The sequence below is a fragment of the Palaemon carinicauda genome, chromosome 5, assembly GCF_036898095.1.
Source record: "Palaemon carinicauda isolate YSFRI2023 chromosome 5, ASM3689809v2, whole genome shotgun sequence".
Lineage (NCBI taxonomy): Eukaryota > Metazoa > Arthropoda > Malacostraca > Decapoda > Palaemonidae > Palaemon > Palaemon carinicauda.
Genome location: NC_090729.1, coordinates 99,193,840 through 99,213,197, shown reverse-complemented (window position 1 = coordinate 99,213,197; position 19,358 = coordinate 99,193,840). Strand labels below are relative to the sequence as shown.

The window sequence follows — 19,358 nt, the reverse complement described above, 5'->3', positions numbered from 1 at the left end:
CGTGCAGGACCCACGCCAGCTGTTCCATCTTGAAGGGGAACCTTCGCTATTGGGATCCACAGGCCTGTAACGTCTGCAAGGGTCTGCTTGATGAGGCGTTTGACAACCCTCCGTCAGCAGAGGCTAGGGATAACGCCCGAGAGAAACTGCGCAAGTGGGTCCGCGAGAAGATGAGAGCCATGCTCTTCCCTAAGGCATCTGCTGATGCCGTTATCCCTAAGGATGAGATCCCCTGTGTCCTACTAACGGTCGAACCGGATGTTGCGGCCGCTCTCCAAGATTATCATCTCGATGAGGTGGAGAGGATGTCGGATGTGTCCGAAAATACGGAAAGGACCCTCATGACGGAGGGTCAAGAAGAGGAAGAGGATCAGGTGGAAACCCCTGATTCTGAGGACGAGGTCGCCCGTGCGCCCTCCGTGACTTCCGTCGTGGTCTCTGAACCCGTCCCCTCTACATCTGCCACCCCGATACCTGTGGTACCGGGCACCCAGGATACCATCCAAGCTCTGGTGGCATTCCTGGACGAGAAGTTCCGCAAGGGGCATGCGGACCTCAAGAGGGAGCTTCTGACCTTGAAGAAGCAGCCGAAGAAGATCTCCATCAAGGATCTTCCCCCCTGTTCAGTGACCAATCCCTGGAGGCATGCAAAACACATGCCAATCACGACCGGATGCATCTTCATCAATGATAAGCTAGGTGCCGTCCCCCTCGAAGAGGTGGAGTTCTACCCTAGCTTCGACGCCTACCCGGACTGTTACATCCGTCTCAAGTCCAAACCAGTCTCCAAGGAGAAGACCGAGCCTAAGGAGGTCATAGTGTTTGACCACGCCAAGGCTCAAGCTATGCTGGCTGACTGACTCAAGAGCAGAGGATACACCAACTCCAAGATGCCGGCTTTGAGCAAAAAGATGCCGGCTTTGAGCAAAAAGCACCCGTCTTTTCTTGCTCCTCCCACCATGGTCTTTCCCTTCGAGGAAAAGGCCCTGAATTCCGTGTTAAAGGCGGTGGAGGAAGGAAAACCCTGCCCTACATTGGAGGAATGTAGGCCTCTCTCCCTTGCCCTACCTCCCGATGATAAAAGCTGGAAGGACATCCAGCTTACCTTCACGGTTGGAAAACTGGAGGCTAACGTCGTTGGACGTCAGTTTAATGAAGACCTCCCCAAGCTCACCGACTACCTCTTGCGTCAGGAACAGGACATGAAAGAGAGGCTGGCCGCCCCTCTGTCTCTTCAAGTACAACTTGAGACAATGGCCGGGGACATTCGGGTCTCAGGCTACTACATGGTTGTTCTTGTGAACAGTACGTGGCTCTGTATTTATTTGTCGATTTTAGCCCCGTTCAGTGTTGATTCTCAAATTGGGTATCAATAACATTCCATGGTCCTTTTTGTAGTTTATTATATAAACCATGAGCCATTAATTGAGTATAACTGAAAACAAAAGAAAACACTTTTAGGCTAATGCCTACAAAACTGGTAGGATGCCATTGGCTATATCAAAGGTACAAATAAAAACAATATCAAAAAGGTACAAAAATACATACTATAAGCAAATTAACGTATCTTACCACAATTTTGGGGACTTAATTCATTAGATATACAACATGAAGAAATCCATGACAAGTAAGTCACATTTCATGTGCTTGAATCTGAGGCAGCAGTTGTTGTGATTGTTTACTTCTACCCAGTAGAGTGGGAAGTACCTCGTCCACCTTGGTAGAATGTATTTTAGTATTGTTTCAAAACTCAGATATAACTAGGTGTTCTAATGACAGTAACAATGGCTCCCCTAAATTGAGATAACAATTTAAACAATAACTATACTATTGGGGAATGAATATGAGATTCTTTACAAACCATAAAATCACTATATACAGGTTAGTCCATTCCATACCAAATAAAAATATACAGTACATAATGACTTAAATGCTCCCTGATGGGGACTTCCCTGTAGTACTTTCTAATAACATTACAACTGAATGAATAGGCCTTTCTAGAATTGTAGCTGTCTTGTGGCATTAACCATTTTCATCAAGAAAAGCATCTGCTACTAACAATTTAATTTTTCTAACATGGCCAGCTTCATCTGCGTTTGTTTCTAATACCCGGCCTAACATCCACTTGTTGCGAGGTAGATTATAGTCTTTGATTAAAACTATATCATCAATTTCTACATTCCTTTGAGGCTTTAACCACTTTTGGCGTATTTGTAACGATTGTAAGTATTCTCTTTGCCACCTTTTCCACAACTGATTAAGAAGACATTGTACACGCCTCCATTTTTTCTTTGAAAACATGTCCTCTTTTACATAATTACCTGGAGGAGGCAAGACTACCTTAGACTTCAATGTCAGAAAATGATTAGGTGTCAAAGGTTCTACATTTAAAGGATTATTCAAGTTATCTGTGGATAATGGTCGCCCGTTTACAATATTTTCTGCTTCAGTCATGAATGTTCTCAAAGATTCATCGTCTAAAATTTTACTATTGTTAGATAGCAATACATTCAAAATATTTCTAACAGATCTTATTTGTCTCTCCCAAACACCACCCATATAACTTGCATGAGGTGGGTTCATTTTAAATGTTATAAAATCACATTGGTCCTTTAATAATTCATTTTTAATATTTTCAACCTTCATTTCTCGGAGGCACTTTGCAAACTCTTCTCTTGCACCAATAAAGTTGCTACCTTGATCTGAACGCAATTGTGCGCAATAGCCTCTTCTACAAACAAATCTCCTATAAGCATTTAAGAAAGAGTCTGTACTGAGAGAATGGGCAGTTTCAATGTTTATTGCCCTAGTTGACATACATGTAAATAATACACCATACCTTTTGAGCTCTTTTCTACCTTCCTTAATTATAAATGGACGAAAATAATCAACTGCACTGTAAGTGAATGGAGAAGACATTTCTACCCTATCCTTTGGTAAATCGGCCATCTTCTGTGTAAGAGTATCATGTCTAATTTTTCTACAAGTTACACATTTTGATATATGTTTCGCTACTAAGGATGATCCATTTATAATCCAGTAACCACTAGATCTAATTTCATTTAAAGTTAAATTTCTACCTTGATGGTGTACTTTATTATGATAGTGACAGATTATCAATTCAGTCATATGACTATTCTTTGGCAAAATCACAAGATATTTTACATGGACATCAAAATTACTTCTGTGTAATCTACCACCCACTCTTATTAAGCCATCACTACCAATAAATGGATCAAGCTTGTACAAATTGCTAGATTTCCTTAAACATTTATCAAATTTGTTATTGCTTATACTTAACAACTGATATTCATATTGAAAAGCTTCTCTTTGTACTAATTTTATAATGGTAATTTTTGCCTTGATTAGCTCTTCTACAGACACATGAACATACTCAGTATATAATGATTTCTGTTTTAATTTATCAATAAACCTATTACATAAAGCTAATGACCTTCTGGCACGTGTCCAATCTGAGAAGTAATAAGTCTGGTAAGTATGGTAGCATAATTATTATCATCAGTGTTAATTGCCAGTGACACTTTCTTTAATTCTGGATCTTCCTCTGTAACTTCAAATGAACATAAAGTTTCATTATCAGCATTATCATGTTTTAAGAATTCAGGTCCATGCCACCACATATAGTTACTAGTCAGATCATGAACAGACATGCCTCTTGAACATAAATCAGCAGGAATATCACTTGAGGAAACATATCTCCATTGTTCAGGTAAGGTGTGATTTCTGATTTGCGCAACTCTGTTTGCAACAAAAACCTTAAACTGTTTACATTGATTAGCTATGTATCCAAGAATAATTGTACTCTCTACCCAAAATACTTCTTTACTAATATTGACCTTCAACTCCTTTTTTAAGAAATAACTCACTTTCACTGATGCTAATGCAGCAGTGAGTTCTAACCTAGGTATTGTAAAAGTTTTAAAGGGAGACACTCTTGATCTAGCCATAACTAACCTAGTATGTACTTGTCCATTTGCATCTGTCATTCTTGAGTATGAGCATTGACCATAACCCTTCTCACTAGCATCAGAAAAATGATGCAATTTATAGTCTATGACATTCATGTTGGCTGGTTTATAACATCTCTCAACTTTAATATCTTTCAATTTGGGTAATTGACTTAACCAGTTTTCCCATTCAGTAATAACAGTTTCAGGAATAGGATCATCCCAGCCAAGGTCTTGTTTACATAGGGTTTGCAAAACTTTCTTACCTGTAAGAATGAATGGTGATATCATGCCTAGAGGATCAAAAATAGAGCTAACTATGGATAAAACATTCCTTCTTGTACTAGGCCTTTGAATGGGGTTGACATTAAAATTAAATGTATCTGTTTCAGTACACCATTCCATACCTAATGTTCATTCCACTGGCAATTTATCTTTCGTTAAATCAAGATTCTTAACTGATTGAGCAACTTCATCAGGACACATAGCCTTTAAAACTTCAGCATTATTGGCAACAAATTTGTGCAAATGGAAACCACCCCTTTTACATATCATCTGACTGTCTTTGGCTAAGTTTATGGCTTCCTCCACTGTAGCTACAGACTTTAAGCCATCATCCACATAAAAGTCTTCTTTAATGAACTGTGCTGCCTTTTCAGTAGTTTTATCCTTAAATCTATCAGCAGCAGCTTTCAAAGCATAGTTTGCAACAGATGGAGAGCTTCTAGCACCAAATAGATGAACAGTCATCCTATATTGAACAATGTCGCCATCTAAATCATGGTTATCAAACCACAGAAATCGTAAAAGATTCCTGTGTTCTTCATTTACTAAAACTTGGTGATACATTGCTTCTACATCACAAGTAAATGCAACAGAATGATTTCTAAATCTACACAAAATACCAGCTAGACTATTTGACAAGTCTGGTCCCTGAAGTAAACAATCATTCAAACTTACATTTTTATACATAAAAGAGCAATCGAATACTACTCTGATTTTGTCAGCCTTTCTGGGATGGTAAACCCCATGATGTGGCACAAACCAAACCTTTCCATTAGTTAGGCATGTTTCATTCAAAGGAACCCTTTCAGCATAACCCTTATCAATCATATTCTTCATGAAATTTATGTAATCATTTTTCATGCTTACATTCTTCTGAAGCTTTTGTTTTAAGTTGGATAGTCTTTTCTGGACTACTAACTTATTATCTGGAAACTTAATACCACCTCCTTTGAGTGGCAATGGAATTTTAAACTGTTTACCATCAATAATCTTAATACCATTACTAACAATTTCAATAAACTGTCTTTCTTCTACTGACAAAGCTACCTCATCGTCACTAACATTACTTATGAAATCAGATTCAAACATCTCTCTGACATGATGAGGCTCATACACTTCTTTTACTTTGGTTGGTACTGTAAAAATGTTATTTGATATCATGGAATTTATTTCAGTTTCTTCAACTACAGTTCTATTAACAACAGCATCACTTTCTAAATTATTCTCATTGACATTTACATTACCAATAATTCCCCATCCAAGAGCTGTTCTCTGACCATAGGGCTCATTTCCAGACCCAGGAATGATTTCTAAAGGTTTGACAGCTTTTATACAGTTTATACCTATCAATAGACCTATCTCAATGTCAGGATTATACTCTACTAGCCTTCCAGCAATTTTCTTAAGATGAGGCCATCTTAAAGCTGAACATTTTTTAGGGATTTGTGCTCTTCTTGCAGGAATAGTTTTTCTAGAGTAGACACATGGTAAATTTACAGTACTATTTTCATTTATGCCCTTCACTGATAAACCAAATACTTTAGTACTTTTTATAGCCTCTTCACCCAGCATAGTCGCTATCTTGATGACAGAATTTTGGCCATTGACATTCATATACCTTAGGACACTTTCTTTGATAAAACAAGCATCTGACTGATCATCCAATACTACATATACCATGACCTTATTATTTGCATTCCTATGGCTTAACCAAACAGGTACAATCATTGAGTGAACATCAGCTGAAAAATATCTGTTAACATTAATTCTATTAGCTACAGCTACAGCCTGTTCTTGTTGGGTATCACCAGAACTTGGTTTTTTATTCAAGTTTTCATCGGGGAGAATTGTTGGGTGCCATCTCTTGCATTTAATACATTTCCTTGGTCTTTTACAATACCTTGAATAATGACCAACCTTGAAACAACCCCTACACATTTTTTTATCTGTCAAATATTGGTTTCATTGAGCAAGATCAAGTTTTAAGAACACAGGGCATTTTTCCATATCATGGTTTTGTCTACAGTAATAGCATGTAAATCGTACATTCATTTTACTCTCGGTTTGTTTTTCATTTTTAGATTTATTTTCATCAGATGCAGCATTTGTAACATTATTAACTTCATTAAATTTAATAGCAAATGATGTACGCCTTGCAACCTTACTTTGTGGTTGTTTTTCCTTAGGTGTAAATACTGTATCTCTCCTATTAAGTGCACTGTAAGATGATGTTGGATTACATGCCTTATTGGCTTCATCACTTATGAACCTTGTAAACTCTTCAAAAGATGGATATTCCTCTTCATCAATTGTGATTCTTTTAGTTACTATACAATTCCATCTCTGCAATTTGGGCAGGCAACTTCTGTAACATAAGTCTGTTTTCCTTAGGATCGTTAAGAATTGCTAAGTACTTTATGATTCCCATGGCTGTTTTACAGTGTTCTAAGAAATCAGAAAATTTCCTCAAACCTGGACCATCATTAATTGTAATCTTAGGCCAACCTTCAAGCTTGCTTCTAAAGGCATCAGCAACAATAAATTTTCAATTTTTAACTTACCCGGTGATTATATAAGCTGCAACTCTGTTGCTCGACAGAAAACTCTACGTTAAAAATCCGCCAGCGATCGCTATGCAGGTAGGGGGTGTACTTCAACAGCGCCATCTGTCGTGCAGGTACTCAGTACTCAATGTAAACAAAGAACTCAATTTTCTCTCTGTCGGGCTACCGGCAAGACCTACTAATTCGCTGTGCTAACTGGATTTGTTTTCACAACTATTGGTGAAGTACACTATTCTAGTTTTGAGCTTTCGCTTTGCAGGTGTTTTATCTTCATCTCAAAACTTGAACTCGTTTTAGATAGATTTAATTATGGTGACAAAGATAGTATGGACTTTCTTTCACTTTTAAATGGCCGACCCTTCCCTTAGACGGAAGTATGTTTAGGCTTTTAGTAATTATATCACGTTATAGATTTTCCTCTATATATTTTATATCTCTCCGCCTTTATTAGGCCTCTTCGATTAACTTTCCATTTATTATAAACATATAAAAATAATTTTAATGTTTTGTTTATATAGACCTTTCCTGAGAGTAGGCGGTCCTAACTTGGAAACCGAAGTTAATCAACGTTGAGCCCTTTATATCGTAATTAGCTTTTAAAGAGCTAAGGATTTAAAACTTTTTAAATGTAATATTTTATGAAAGATTTTCTTTGATAGTCTTCGTACTGTTTTCAAAGATGAACTAACGTTTAGTTTTTTATGCTACGCAGTTGTTGACGTTCAGGACGTTCAACATGCGCTCTATCGTTACGATAGAGAGAGAGTGTATCACGGTTTCACTTTGCAGTAAGAGTAAATCGATTCTGACGTTTTGTTCATTCTTTCTTAGCTTAAATGTTTTAAATTCTAATTTAAAGGAACTTTTTATTTGAAAAACCTTTCAGTTTTTTCCTTTAGTCAAATAACATGTTTTTTTTTGACGATATATAATTAGGTGCGAAATCAAGAGAGAAAGAGAGAGAGAGATAGAGACGGAGGGAAAGAGAGGAGAGTAAACGTTCCGTTCAAGCGGGTAACGTTGTTCTTGTGTTACTCTCGTCCCTAGTCTCTGTACGGGGAGGAAGGATAAAACGTTTTTAGGTTTTTATTCTCGTCCCCAGGCTATGTGCGGTGAGAGATTGAAAACGTAGTTATATGAACTAGTGTTTAGTCTCTTTCCCAGCCACTGATTTTTCTTTTTATCTTAAAATATGTTTTCTGTTTTTTGCTGGTATTATGAGCTTGCATTATACGACTAATTTCGCAATTACTACCTTTTAATGAAGGGTAGAATTGCGTGTTTCAGGTAGAAATAAGTGCAAAACAGAAAATCGAAGTGATAAAGTGATATACGCAAGTGTTACAGTGTTGCGTCCGAGGCGCAAAGTGTTACAGTGTTGCGTCCGAGGGTTCGTCTGTTCGTGCCTGTCGTCCTCCCAGTCCGGGACCTCTTGCAAGCTCCCAAGCCCAGGGGAGAAGCAATGTCGTACGACCAAAGGGTTCGAGAGGCTTTAATCAGCGAACAGACGTTCCCTCCGTGGTTTCGGGCGTATCTACCCAAGATCGCCCCACCCACACAAAGACGAGAGAGCCCATTTATTCCTCGTCTGCGGAAGAGGTTTCTCGTAAGAAACCATGGACCAAGGTCTCGCGGCCTCTTAAGCGCAAGTCGGTCCCTTCCGCGCAAGTCCAACGGCCCAGTTGTAGCCACTGGGTCAGTTCGGACTCGCTGCAGTCTTCCGACGACTGCTCACCTCCTAAGAGAGGCAAAGCGGTACCGCATCAGGCAGTCACACCGTCTGTTGCCGCACCTGCTCCTGTAGACCCTAAGTGGTCTTTGCTGCAGACCATGCAGTCTCAGTTAACGTCATTGATGCAGGACTTTCGTGCGGAGAAGGTTGACGCTGCACCAACCTCTAGCCTACAACCAACCACGGTTGTGCGTCCTGTGGACGCTGAGGCGACCTTCTGCCGCACTCCAGCTGAGAGAGTCCCGCCACCCATGCGTTCCAGTGTACCCTGCCAGCCGCATGTTGACGTTCAGCGACGCACGGAACCTTCCGTTGACGTTCGCGAGGTACAACAACAGTCTAAGTTGTTTTGTTTTGACGCGGTGCGTCAACCTCCGCATTCTAGAGTTGTTTTGACTGCTCAGTCTAGGCAGTCAAAGCAGTCTCGAGTGGACGCTGTACGTCCTCACGCACCTGTTGTGGTTGACAGTTCAGTTGTTGACAGTTCACAGACTGTCAAGCAGTTACATGACGTTGCGTTCTGGTCCGCTACTAATGCACCAGTGAGAGACTCAGCTTTTATCGGACAAGGTTCCTGTAGATGAGGAAGTTGCTGTTCTCCCTCCTACTGATATTCCCTTGAGGACTCTGTCAGATGGAGAAGAGCCTTAAGCTGCTTAGCCTCCTATGGACTTTAATTAAATCATGATGATTTTTTTTTAAGGATCTTCGTCCGGATCTTGTAACTGCTGCTCCTCGTTCGCCTAAACGTCAGAACTTACACTAGGCCTAGCTACTTCGAAGCCGTTGTTTTTAAGCTAGTGCTCTCTCGCTCTCCTAGAGAGCGTTACGTTGGCTAGGCGACTGGTTTTTTCACCAGGAGGAGTTTGGGGGATACAGCCTTTGCTTTCCCTTCTTTTAAACTGGTTTATAGAGCGAGAGTCTGATATGACACGAGAGAAGTTCTCGGCTTGGGAGTTCATGCCTCTGCCCAGATAGACTTCTCAATTCTGGTAGACTCTCCCTGGCGCCTAGCCAGGAGACGCTCCAAGTTGTTTACAGGTCAACTTCTCAGCTGTTGTCGAGCCTTTGAAGTTTTGCTGTACTATTATGTCACGCATAACAAGGCTTTCAGGGATGGTAAACGGTTCCGCCTCAGTCGCTAACCCCGTCTGTTGCCACACCTGCTCCCGTAGACCCTAAATGGGCTTTGCTGCAAGACATGCAGTCCAAGCTTGCGTCCTTGATAGAGGACTTAAATGCGGAGAAGAACCTTCTGGCCAACAACCTTCCAACCGGTCGGTTGTGCGCCCTGTTGACGCTGAGGTAACCTACTCGCGTCTGCCAGTTGAGGTGGTTCCTCCACCGATGCGACCCAGTGTGGGTTGCCAGCCGCACGTTGACGTGAAGCGACGCTCGGAGGTGGTTGTTGACGTTCAGGACGTTCAACAACCAGCAGAGGTGACTTGTTGTGACGCAGTGCGTCAACCTCAGCAACCCGGTAGGGTGTTGACTGCACAACCCAGACGGTCTAGACAGTTTCGGGTTGACGCTGTACTTCCTCGCGCACCCATGGTTGTTGACAGTTCACAGACTGTGCAGCAGTTCCATGATATTGCGTCCAGCTCCGTCACGCATCCACCAGTGCGACCGGATTCAGCGAGTCAGACGTTGCCCACTCCGTTGCCGTTTCCTCATCAGTTTCGGATGAGGAACCCTCTGATGAGGACGTTGCTGAACAAGACGATCAGCCCCCAGCCCTGCTATCCATCCAGAAGATGCTGAAGAAGGAACGCTGCTCAGTCAGGCTGTGGATGAGTCTGGTAGGGACGCTGTCATCCGTGGATCAATTTGTGTCACTGGAAGACTACACCTCCGTCCTCTTCTATACCATCTAGCTTTTCACTGGAAAAAGGACAAGACGCTAGAAGCGGTCTCGATCCCGGTTTCCGAAAAGATAAAGTCTTGTCTGACTTGGTGAAAGGACTATATCAACCTAAGAGAGGGTCTTCCCCTGACTGTTCAGACTTCCAACCACGTTCTCTTCTCGGACGCATCGGACGTAGGCTGGGGTGCGACATTAGACGGTCGGGAATGCTCGGGATTATGGAACTCGAGTCAAAGGACAATGCATTTCAACTGCAAGGAGCTACTGGCAGTACGTCTGGCCTGGAAAAGCTTCAGGTCTCTCCTTCAAGGCAAAGTGGTGGAGGTGAACTCGGACAACACCACGGCTTTGGCGTACATCTCCAAGCAAGGAGGGACCTACTCTCTGACGTTGTACGAGATCGCAAGGGACCTCCTCACCTGGTCAAAAGGTCTAGATATATCACTAGTAACGAGGTTCATCCAAGGCAACTTGAATGTCATGGCAGATTGTCTCAGTCGGAAGGGACAAATAATTCCAACAGAATGGACCCTCCACAAGGATGTATGCAAGAGACTTTGGGCCACCTGGGGCCAGCCAACCATAGATCTCTTCGCAACCTCGATGACCAAGAGGCTCCCAATATTTTGCTCACCAATCCCGGACCCAGCAGCAGTTCATATAGATGCCTTTCTCCTAGATTGGTCACATCTAGATCTATATGCATTCCCTCCGTTCAAGATTGTCAACAAGGTACTGCAGAAGTTCGCCTCTCACGAAGGGACAAGGTTGACGCTAGTTGCTTCCCTCTGGCCCGCGAGAGAATGGTTCACCGAGGTACTTCGATGGCTAGTAGACGTTCCCAGAACACTTCCCCTAAGGGTGGACCTTCTACGTCAGCCACACGTAAAGAAGGTACACCAAGGCCTCCACGCTCTTCGTCTGACTGCCTTTAGACTATCGAAAGACTCTCGAGAGCTAGAGGCTTTTCGAAGGAGGCAGCCAGAGCGATTGCTAGAGCAAGGAGAACATCCACCCTTAGAGTCTACCAATCGAAGTGGGAAATCTTCCGAAACTGGTGCAAGTCAGTATCCGTATCCTCGACCAGTACCTCTGTAACTCAAATAGCTGACTTCCTCTTATATCTGAGGAAAGAACGATCTCTTTCAGCTCCCACTATCAAGGGTTACAGAAGCATGTTGGCATCAGTCTTCCGTCACAGAGGCTTAGATCTTTCCAACAATAAAGATCTACAGGACCTCCTTAAGTCTTTTGAGACCACGAAGGAGCGTCGTTTGGTTACACCTGGTTGGAATTTAGACGTGGTACTAAGATTCCTTATGTCAGACAGGTTCGAACCGCTACAATCAGCCTCCCTGAAAGATCTCACCTTAAAGACTCTTTTCCTGGTATGCTTAGCCACAGCTAAAAGAGTCAGTGAGATTCATGCCTTCAGCAAGAACATCGGATTCTCATCCGAAACGGCTACATGTTCTACAACTTGGTTTTCTAGCCAAAAACGAGCTGCCTTCTCGGCCTTGGCCAATATCGTTCGATATTCCAAACTTATCGTATGGTTGGAAATGAACTAGAAAGAGTCTTATGCCCTGTAAGAGCTCTTAAGTTCTATTTAAAACGAACTAAACCTTTACGAGGCCCGTCTGAAGCTTTATGGTGTTCAGTTAAGAAACCATCTTTGCCTATGTCAAAGAATGCTTTATCCTATTTTATCAGACTGTTAATACGAGAAGCTCATTCCCATCTGAATGAGGAAGACCAAGCTTTGCTGAAGGTAAGGACACACGAAGTTAGAGCTGTCGCAACTTCCGTGGCCTTTAAACAAAATAGATCTCTGCAAAGTATAATCAACGCAACCTATTGGAAAAGCAAGTCAGTGTTCGCGTCTTTTTATCTTAAGAATGTCCAGTCTCTTTACGAGAACTGCTACACTCTGGGACCATTCGTAGCAACGAGTGCAGTAGTGGGTGAGGGCTCAACCACTACAATTCCCTAATTCCATAACCTTTTTAATCTTTCTCTTGAAATGTTTTATTATTGTTTTTGGGTTGTCCGGAAGGCTAAGAAGCCTTTCGCATCCTACTTGATTTGGCGGGTGGTCAAAGTCATTTCTTGAGAAGCGCCTAGATTAGAGGTTTTGATGAGGTCCTGTTGTATGGGTTGCAACCCTTGATTCTTCAGCTCCTAGGGGTCGCTCAGCATCCTAAGAGGATCGCGAGGCTCCGTAAGGAAGACGTACTTAAAAAGGCAGAGTAATTGTTCAAGTCGACTTCCTTACCAGGTACTTATTTATTTTAAGTTTGTTATTTTGATAACTGCTAAAATGAAATAAAAAATCCTTAGCTCATAATAATGTAAACATTTATTGCTGGTCTCTACCCACCCCCCTGGGTGTGAATCAGCTTATATAATCACCGGCTAAGTTAAATATTGAAAAATGTTATTTTTATAATAAAATAAATTTTTGAATATACTTACCCGGTGATTATATATTAAAGGACCCTCCCTTCCTCCCCAATAGAGACGCAGTGGACCGAGGAGAAAATTGAGTTCTTTGTTTACATTGAGTACTGAGTACCTGCACGACAGATGGCGCTGTTGAAGTACACCCCCTACCTGCATAGCGATCGCTGGCGGATTTTTAACGTAGAGTTTTCTGTCGAGCAACAGAGTTGCAGCTTATATAATCACCGGGTAAGTATATTCAAAAATTTATTTTATTATAAAAATAACATTTTATTTCCAAACCTATCATGAAGTATCTTCCAAGCTTTGTCGTAAGCCTCTTGGGTGCCAAAAGGAATAAGATTATCAATGGCAGTTTTAGCCTGACCATCCGTATATTTACCTAAGTAGTACAATCTTTCAGCAGCATCATCGGTTTTATATTCAATTAATGTAATAAATGATGCTTTCCATTGAGGGTACTTCAGCAAATCTCCAGAAAATACCTCTGGTTCTTTAGCGGGTAAATTGTCTTTACGTTGCCTTGCAGCAAACAAGTTAGCTAGTTTCTCTAAGTTCTGATTTTGAAGATCAGCAAAACCTTTTAAAATATCCCATTGATAAACTTGACTGGACTGTACGTTGTCATTATTGATAATGTTAGGTTGTTCATGAAAATCTGTCAGGGGTTCATGAGCGTGTAGCCTTGGTCTATTAACATCAGGTTGTGTGTTGCAAGTGACGGCATTTTTTGGATCTACTATTATCCTAGGTTCACCTATTACCTCATGGGATGCCTCATCTATAGTACTACAACTTAGCCTAGGCTCATTTGGTATTTTAAAATCTGAGTTCAGGTTTATTTCTTGGCCTAGCCTAAGTTTACTTGGCTGCGAGCGTCCTATGGGCTGGTAATTATAATTATGGTCTAGCCTCTGTTTCCCTGGTTGTATGAAATCCGTTGGAAATCTAAACACCTGAGCATTTGGATTTAGATCCGTCATTGCCTATATTTCTGCCTTCCTTTTGTCTAAATCTTTGTCTATACCATCCAAACCTCCAGCAAAGGAAAGGGACTTTTGTACACTGGAACCTGACAATGAATAATTTACAACTCTACTATCCTCAAGATATCTGTTCAAGAGACCTTCAGTGGGTTGGTTATTTTCACCTAACGGAAAACTCAAGCATGACTGTGGATCAGTTTCATTTTCTTCCTCTAAAATTTTATCAACTGCACATATCTCAGCATTAGTGGCTTCAATTTCTTTGTCAATTTCTAATTTCTTTAAATCTGCTCTAGCCTTCTCCATTATGTCATGGTACTTTCTTTCTGTGCCTAACCTAGCCAGTTTTGTGCTTAGTTCTATTCTCTTAGTACTAGAAACACGTGAAGATTTACTTACACTTGTATGACGTGACCTACTAGATCAGTGGTTCTTAACCTTTTTCAGTGTTCGCACCCTTTTCAAATCAGCAGTCAGTTCTCGCACCCCTCTGGATTCTGAATATATGAGAAAGCTAAAAATACAAATTTGATGTAATAATAAAACTTTTTTATTCAATATTCATTCATAGAGCTTAAAGTTCTTTCAAGAGAAAAAATTATGAGTATGTATCAACAAGAATTTTTTTTTTATTTGGTTCAAATTTACACTGTTTTACCTGTATTGCACTGTAAACCTAGTGACTTCGTTGTTGCTGTTTTTTCTCCATAATGGCATCAAATCTTGGTGTCTTAGTACTGAGTGTTACTCGCATGTCATGTTCAGAATTCAGCCGATTTCTGCTTTTCGTTTTGATGTGAAGTAGACAAGAAAATCCTTGCTCACACAAGTAGGTAGTTGCAAAAGGTACCAGCACTTTCAGTGCTTTCGTTGCTAGTGCAGGGTATGCTTCCAGCTGAGAAGCCCAGAAGTGGTCCAGCTGACTTTGGTGAACTCCATTTGGATTCCACGATTGTGTCTCATGTCGATGAGATCTTCCTTGATGCTGCCATCATCATGAACATCTTCCAAATTCTACATGAAAGGGTTCAAGATCCAGTTATTACAGGCTTGTAACTCTCCACATGAGAAATAACCATCAAAGGAGACGTGAGGAAAACCTCTCTCTCTCTCTCTCTCTCTCTCTCTCTCTCTCTCTCTCTCTCTCTCTCTCTCTCTCTCTCTCTCTCTCTCTCTCTTTGTTGCCTACGTGTCCTATACTCGTCCTTTCCTCGTTCATCCAAATCACATACGTGTACCCTGGACTCGAGTTTGTTGCAACTTTATCCCTTCATTAGGAAAATAGATTCAGGTACTGTATATCTCTTCGAACACTGTTTAAGACTAAGCAACAAGTTTTTTTCAGGAAAAAATATAAAGCGAAGGTAAAAATACATATATTTTCTTCAATATTTCACAGGTATCCTCGCACCCCTTAGGAACCAGGTTCACACCCCCTAGGGGTGCGAGCACCCCTGGTTAAGAACCCCTGTACTAGATGAAGACTTTGACTTTAGAGAGACATTTGACATTTTATCTTCTTGTTCATGTTTCATTTTTTCTTTTAATATTGTTAACCTAGTGTGACTTTCAAACCATATTTCCTGGTAATTATACTCTAAACTCTGTACAATGTCAACCTCTGGTATTTTTTATTCTTTCACTTTGGAGAGAGTTATGTCAATATTCTTTAATTCTATTTGAAGCCTATTTGCAACATCCTGTAGTAGGCCTACATTACAATAATTTTTGGGCTCAAGCCATGACGTCCTGATGGAAGGTTCCTTCAGTAGCTTCCTAGGGTATATTTAACTACAGTGGATATTCCCAGAGAATTAAACTAAAGGTTATCACAGAATTCTAACTTCTGGTGCGAGTACCCTAAAGGTTTCCCTCTAGGATATCGTATATCAACAGGGGACGCATGTATTAACACGCCACATATCTATCTGCACCCCATATAGAGTTAACACATCGATATGGAAAGGTGGAGAATAACTGGGGAGTCGTTCCACAGTTACACTCATCCGTGGCTGCTTTTGGTACTCGAGACGTAAACAAACGGGCGCCATTGCTAAATGACGTCACGTCCGTCCTCATCCTTTTGCCTGTAGCTCCTTGCTTGAGTCGGATTTTCCCTAAGTGCTTTTTTCATCAGCTTACATCGCCGTTATGTCGCTACCTTCAGCCTCGCCTTCTTCTGGAAAGTTGAGTACCAGGTCCCAGTATTGTTTAAATAAGCTCTAGCCGTAAAGTAACTTCTACTTTTCGTAAAATATTGTGTTTTGTGGCAGAGCTGTGCCGATACCAGACGCGCCATTTTATGGCGTCGCTGTTCATGTTGCATGCTTTATTTAGTTAGCAAGAATAGCCCTCTCCGGTCATTTAACTAATTAATATTATTAGTTTTTTGGGATCTACTATTACCCTAGGTTCACCTATTACCTCATGGGATGCCTCATCTATAGTACTACAACTTAGCTTAGGCTCATTTGGTATTTTAAAATCTGAGTTCAGGTTTATTTCTTGGCCTAGCCTAAGTTTACTTGGCTGTGAGCGTCCTATGGGCTGTTGGAAGAATTGCTGGAATGCCGGGGGTGGTTGAGTCCAGCTCCAGCCTAGTCCCTTCTTGACGATGCTGTGCGCCCAGGGATCGAAGGTCCAACGATCCTGGAATTGGCGGAGTCTTCCTCCCACCGGAAGCACTTCATTGCTTCTGGTGTCCCGAGGGTTTGCCACCTCGGCCGCTAGCTCCCCTTCCTCCTCTGCCTCTGGAGGGACGGCGAGACGAATCTCTGCCGTAACCTCTGCTTGAGCCCCTACCTCTTGGACGAAAGGTAGTAGCGTGTTGCTCATATGCAGGGGTAAAGACCGGTGACTGCGACACCACTGGTTTGGGGACCAACTGAAAGGTCTGCTGTGGCTGTGTGGCCACTTAGGGAGTAGCGATACCCGGAAACTGCCGTCTCTGTTGACGTTGCTGGGGTTTCGGCTTTTGAGGTTTCCTCTTAGGTTGAGGGCCATCGTCCTGAGAGGATTTCCTCTTCCTTGACATGCCCCACTTGTGGAGAAGGTTCCTATTCTCCTTGGCGGCCTTGTCTGCAATCTCTTTCACCAGGGAGGAAGGAAAGAGATACTTACCCCAGATATTGGAGGAAATCAGCCTCAGGGGTTCGTGTTTCACCGTCGCGTTGGCGAACACGAATTCACGACAGGCTCTGCGAGCCCTAGTATAGCTATATAGGTCCTTCGTCACCGTTGCCAAGTGCGATTTGGCTAGGACCATATAAAAGTCCGGGACTCTAGTATCCCCGGCCATAAGTTCTAGCTGTACCTGGTGGGACAGCGACGCGGCAAGCCTCTCCTTCGTATCCTGTTCCCTACGAAGGAGGTGATCATTTAGCCTCGGGAGGTCCTCATTAAATTGACGACCGGCTACGTCAGGCTCTAATTTCCCTACCGTGAAGGTTGACTGGACGTCTTTCCAGTGCCTATCATCGGGAGGAACAGTAAGGGAGAAGGGTCTGCACTCCTCCAGTGCAGGGCAAGGTTTCCCTTCCTCCACTGCCTTTAAGACCGCTGTGAAGGCCTTTTCGATGAAGGGGAAAGTCGCAGCATTCGGCGCAACGAAGGTTGTATGCTTCTTACTAAGCGCTGGCATCTTGGAGTTGGTGAAACCCCTACTCTTCACCGCCTGGGCTAACATAGCCTGGGCCTTCGCGAGATCGAACACGATAACCTCCTTCGGTTCGGTCTCTTCCTTTGAGGCTGGTTCGGACCTGAGCCGGACGTAACAGTCCGGATAAGCCTTGAAATTCGGGAAGAATTCCACTTCTTCCAACAAGATAGAGCCAACCCTTTACCTGATGTAGATTTTTCCAGTCGTGATCGGCATATGCTCGGCATATCTCCATGGGTTGGCTTCCGAGCAAGTGGGGAGGTCCTTAACCGAAATCAGTTTCGGTTGTTTAAGATTAACCAGAGTAGTCCGGAATTGCTCCTGGGTTTCTCGTAGTTATCTTTCCATGAGGGCTTCAAGCATCTTGAAGACCTCCTGAGTGGCCGATGGAAGAGGGTCTGGGGTTGCGAAAGTCGAAGGAACAGGTTCCTCGGACGGTGCAGGAGTTGCTGCGGGAGTAGGAGCGGGAGCGACCTCGGTCTCCGAATCAGGGTATTCCACCTGATCTTCCTCATAGTCGAGTTCCTCGCCCATGAGGTTCTTCTTCGTCTCTTCCGACACTTCTGACATACGTTCCACGTTATCGGAATCCAGATGGCACTCCTGCATGGACTGGGCCATGACAATATCAGGTTCCACCACGATCTGGATGGTGGGGATCTGATCACGGGGGACTACAGAGTCTTTGGATGCCTTTGGGAAAAGCAAGGCCCTCAAATCTTCGTTGGCGAGATACGGTCCGGTGGCGTTCTTCTGGAAGCCACGCACCCATTTGCGTAGCTTCTCTTGAGCGTTGTCCCTTGCCTCCGCAGAAGGAGGATCGTCGAACGCCTCGACCAAACGACTCTTGCAGACTGTACAGTTCTGCGGGTCCCAATACTTCAGGTCGCCTTTCTTGGTGGCGCAGGGGGCGTGGGTCCGGCACGCCTTGTGCCCGTAGAAGTCCGGGCGCTTCACCCCGCAGAAGTTGCTCTCACACTTCATATACACCTCCTGTAAAAGAAAGAGATCATGAGTACATGGAAGGCATAAGAATGACTTACATTACTCTAAAATTAAGATAACTTAATCTAAAATTTTTAAACATTAAAGTAATTCACAAGGTATTATAATGCTTGAGAATAATGAGCGGGAAAGGAAGTAGATAGACACATACTTGTGAATCCCGCCCAGTCGGTTACCGTAACCTTATCTGTAGGCAATTTCTTTTGTGGCCGAAGGTCACAAAACGGAAATCCATATGGATAAGCCGTGGTGGGTAGAAGCTAAGCTTCTAACAGAAATTGCCCGCAGGGTGTAGCAGGGTCTGAGACCACTCAGATCCCTGGAGTAGAAGGGGAATAGGAGAAACCCCTTATTAAATATAGGTTCCGGCAATCGGCTGCACTAAGACACACAGAGTATGCTGGAATATTGTAATGTGCAATCAAACAGCATAGCCACAGACTTGGATGGTAAGACAATACCTATATATAGAAGTGGCCAAGCCATCTGGCTGCAGCATTTTGACTATCAGCAGGCATGGGAAGGGGATTATGTCCCTTAACGTCGCAGGAGGGTTCCGGCAGACCGACGGAACGCCGGAGGCCGGTCCTGCAGGGTGGAAGGCATCAAGACAGACACACTGAGTATCTAAAGTATAATACCATCGTGGCAACCGCCGGCAGGGGGCGGCGGCTCCGGCAGCCGAAGGCTGACGGCCTGGTGAGCTTGGATCAATTCATAAGATAGATATGTACTGTATATGGTTGTATACCTAGACCGCCGGCAATCAATGCCGGCACGCCGGTGGCCGGCTCCGAAGGTCGGCCAGCTGTTACTAGGTAAAATGAGGG

The 19,358-nt window shown here is 42.9% G+C and overlaps 2 protein-coding genes across 2 annotated transcripts; both read right to left on the bottom strand.

Annotated features, from left to right (window-relative positions):
• Positions 1 to 2,022: 2,022 nt before the first annotated feature.
• LOC137641040 (uncharacterized) lies at positions 2,023 to 4,373 on the bottom strand. Its single transcript, XM_068373489.1, has 2 exons — positions 3,534 to 4,373; positions 2,023 to 3,411 (listed from the first exon to the last, which is right to left on the bottom strand). Exons 1-2 carry the CDS (start codon positions 4,371 to 4,373, stop codon positions 2,023 to 2,025), a joined length of 2,229 nt encoding a protein of 742 aa, XP_068229590.1.
• A 9-nt stretch (positions 4,374 to 4,382) lies between these two features.
• LOC137641039 (uncharacterized) lies at positions 4,383 to 6,191 on the bottom strand. The gene has a single exon (XM_068373488.1). It carries the CDS (start codon positions 6,189 to 6,191, stop codon positions 4,383 to 4,385), a length of 1,809 nt encoding a protein of 602 aa, XP_068229589.1.
• Positions 6,192 to 19,358: the final 13,167 nt, after the last annotated feature.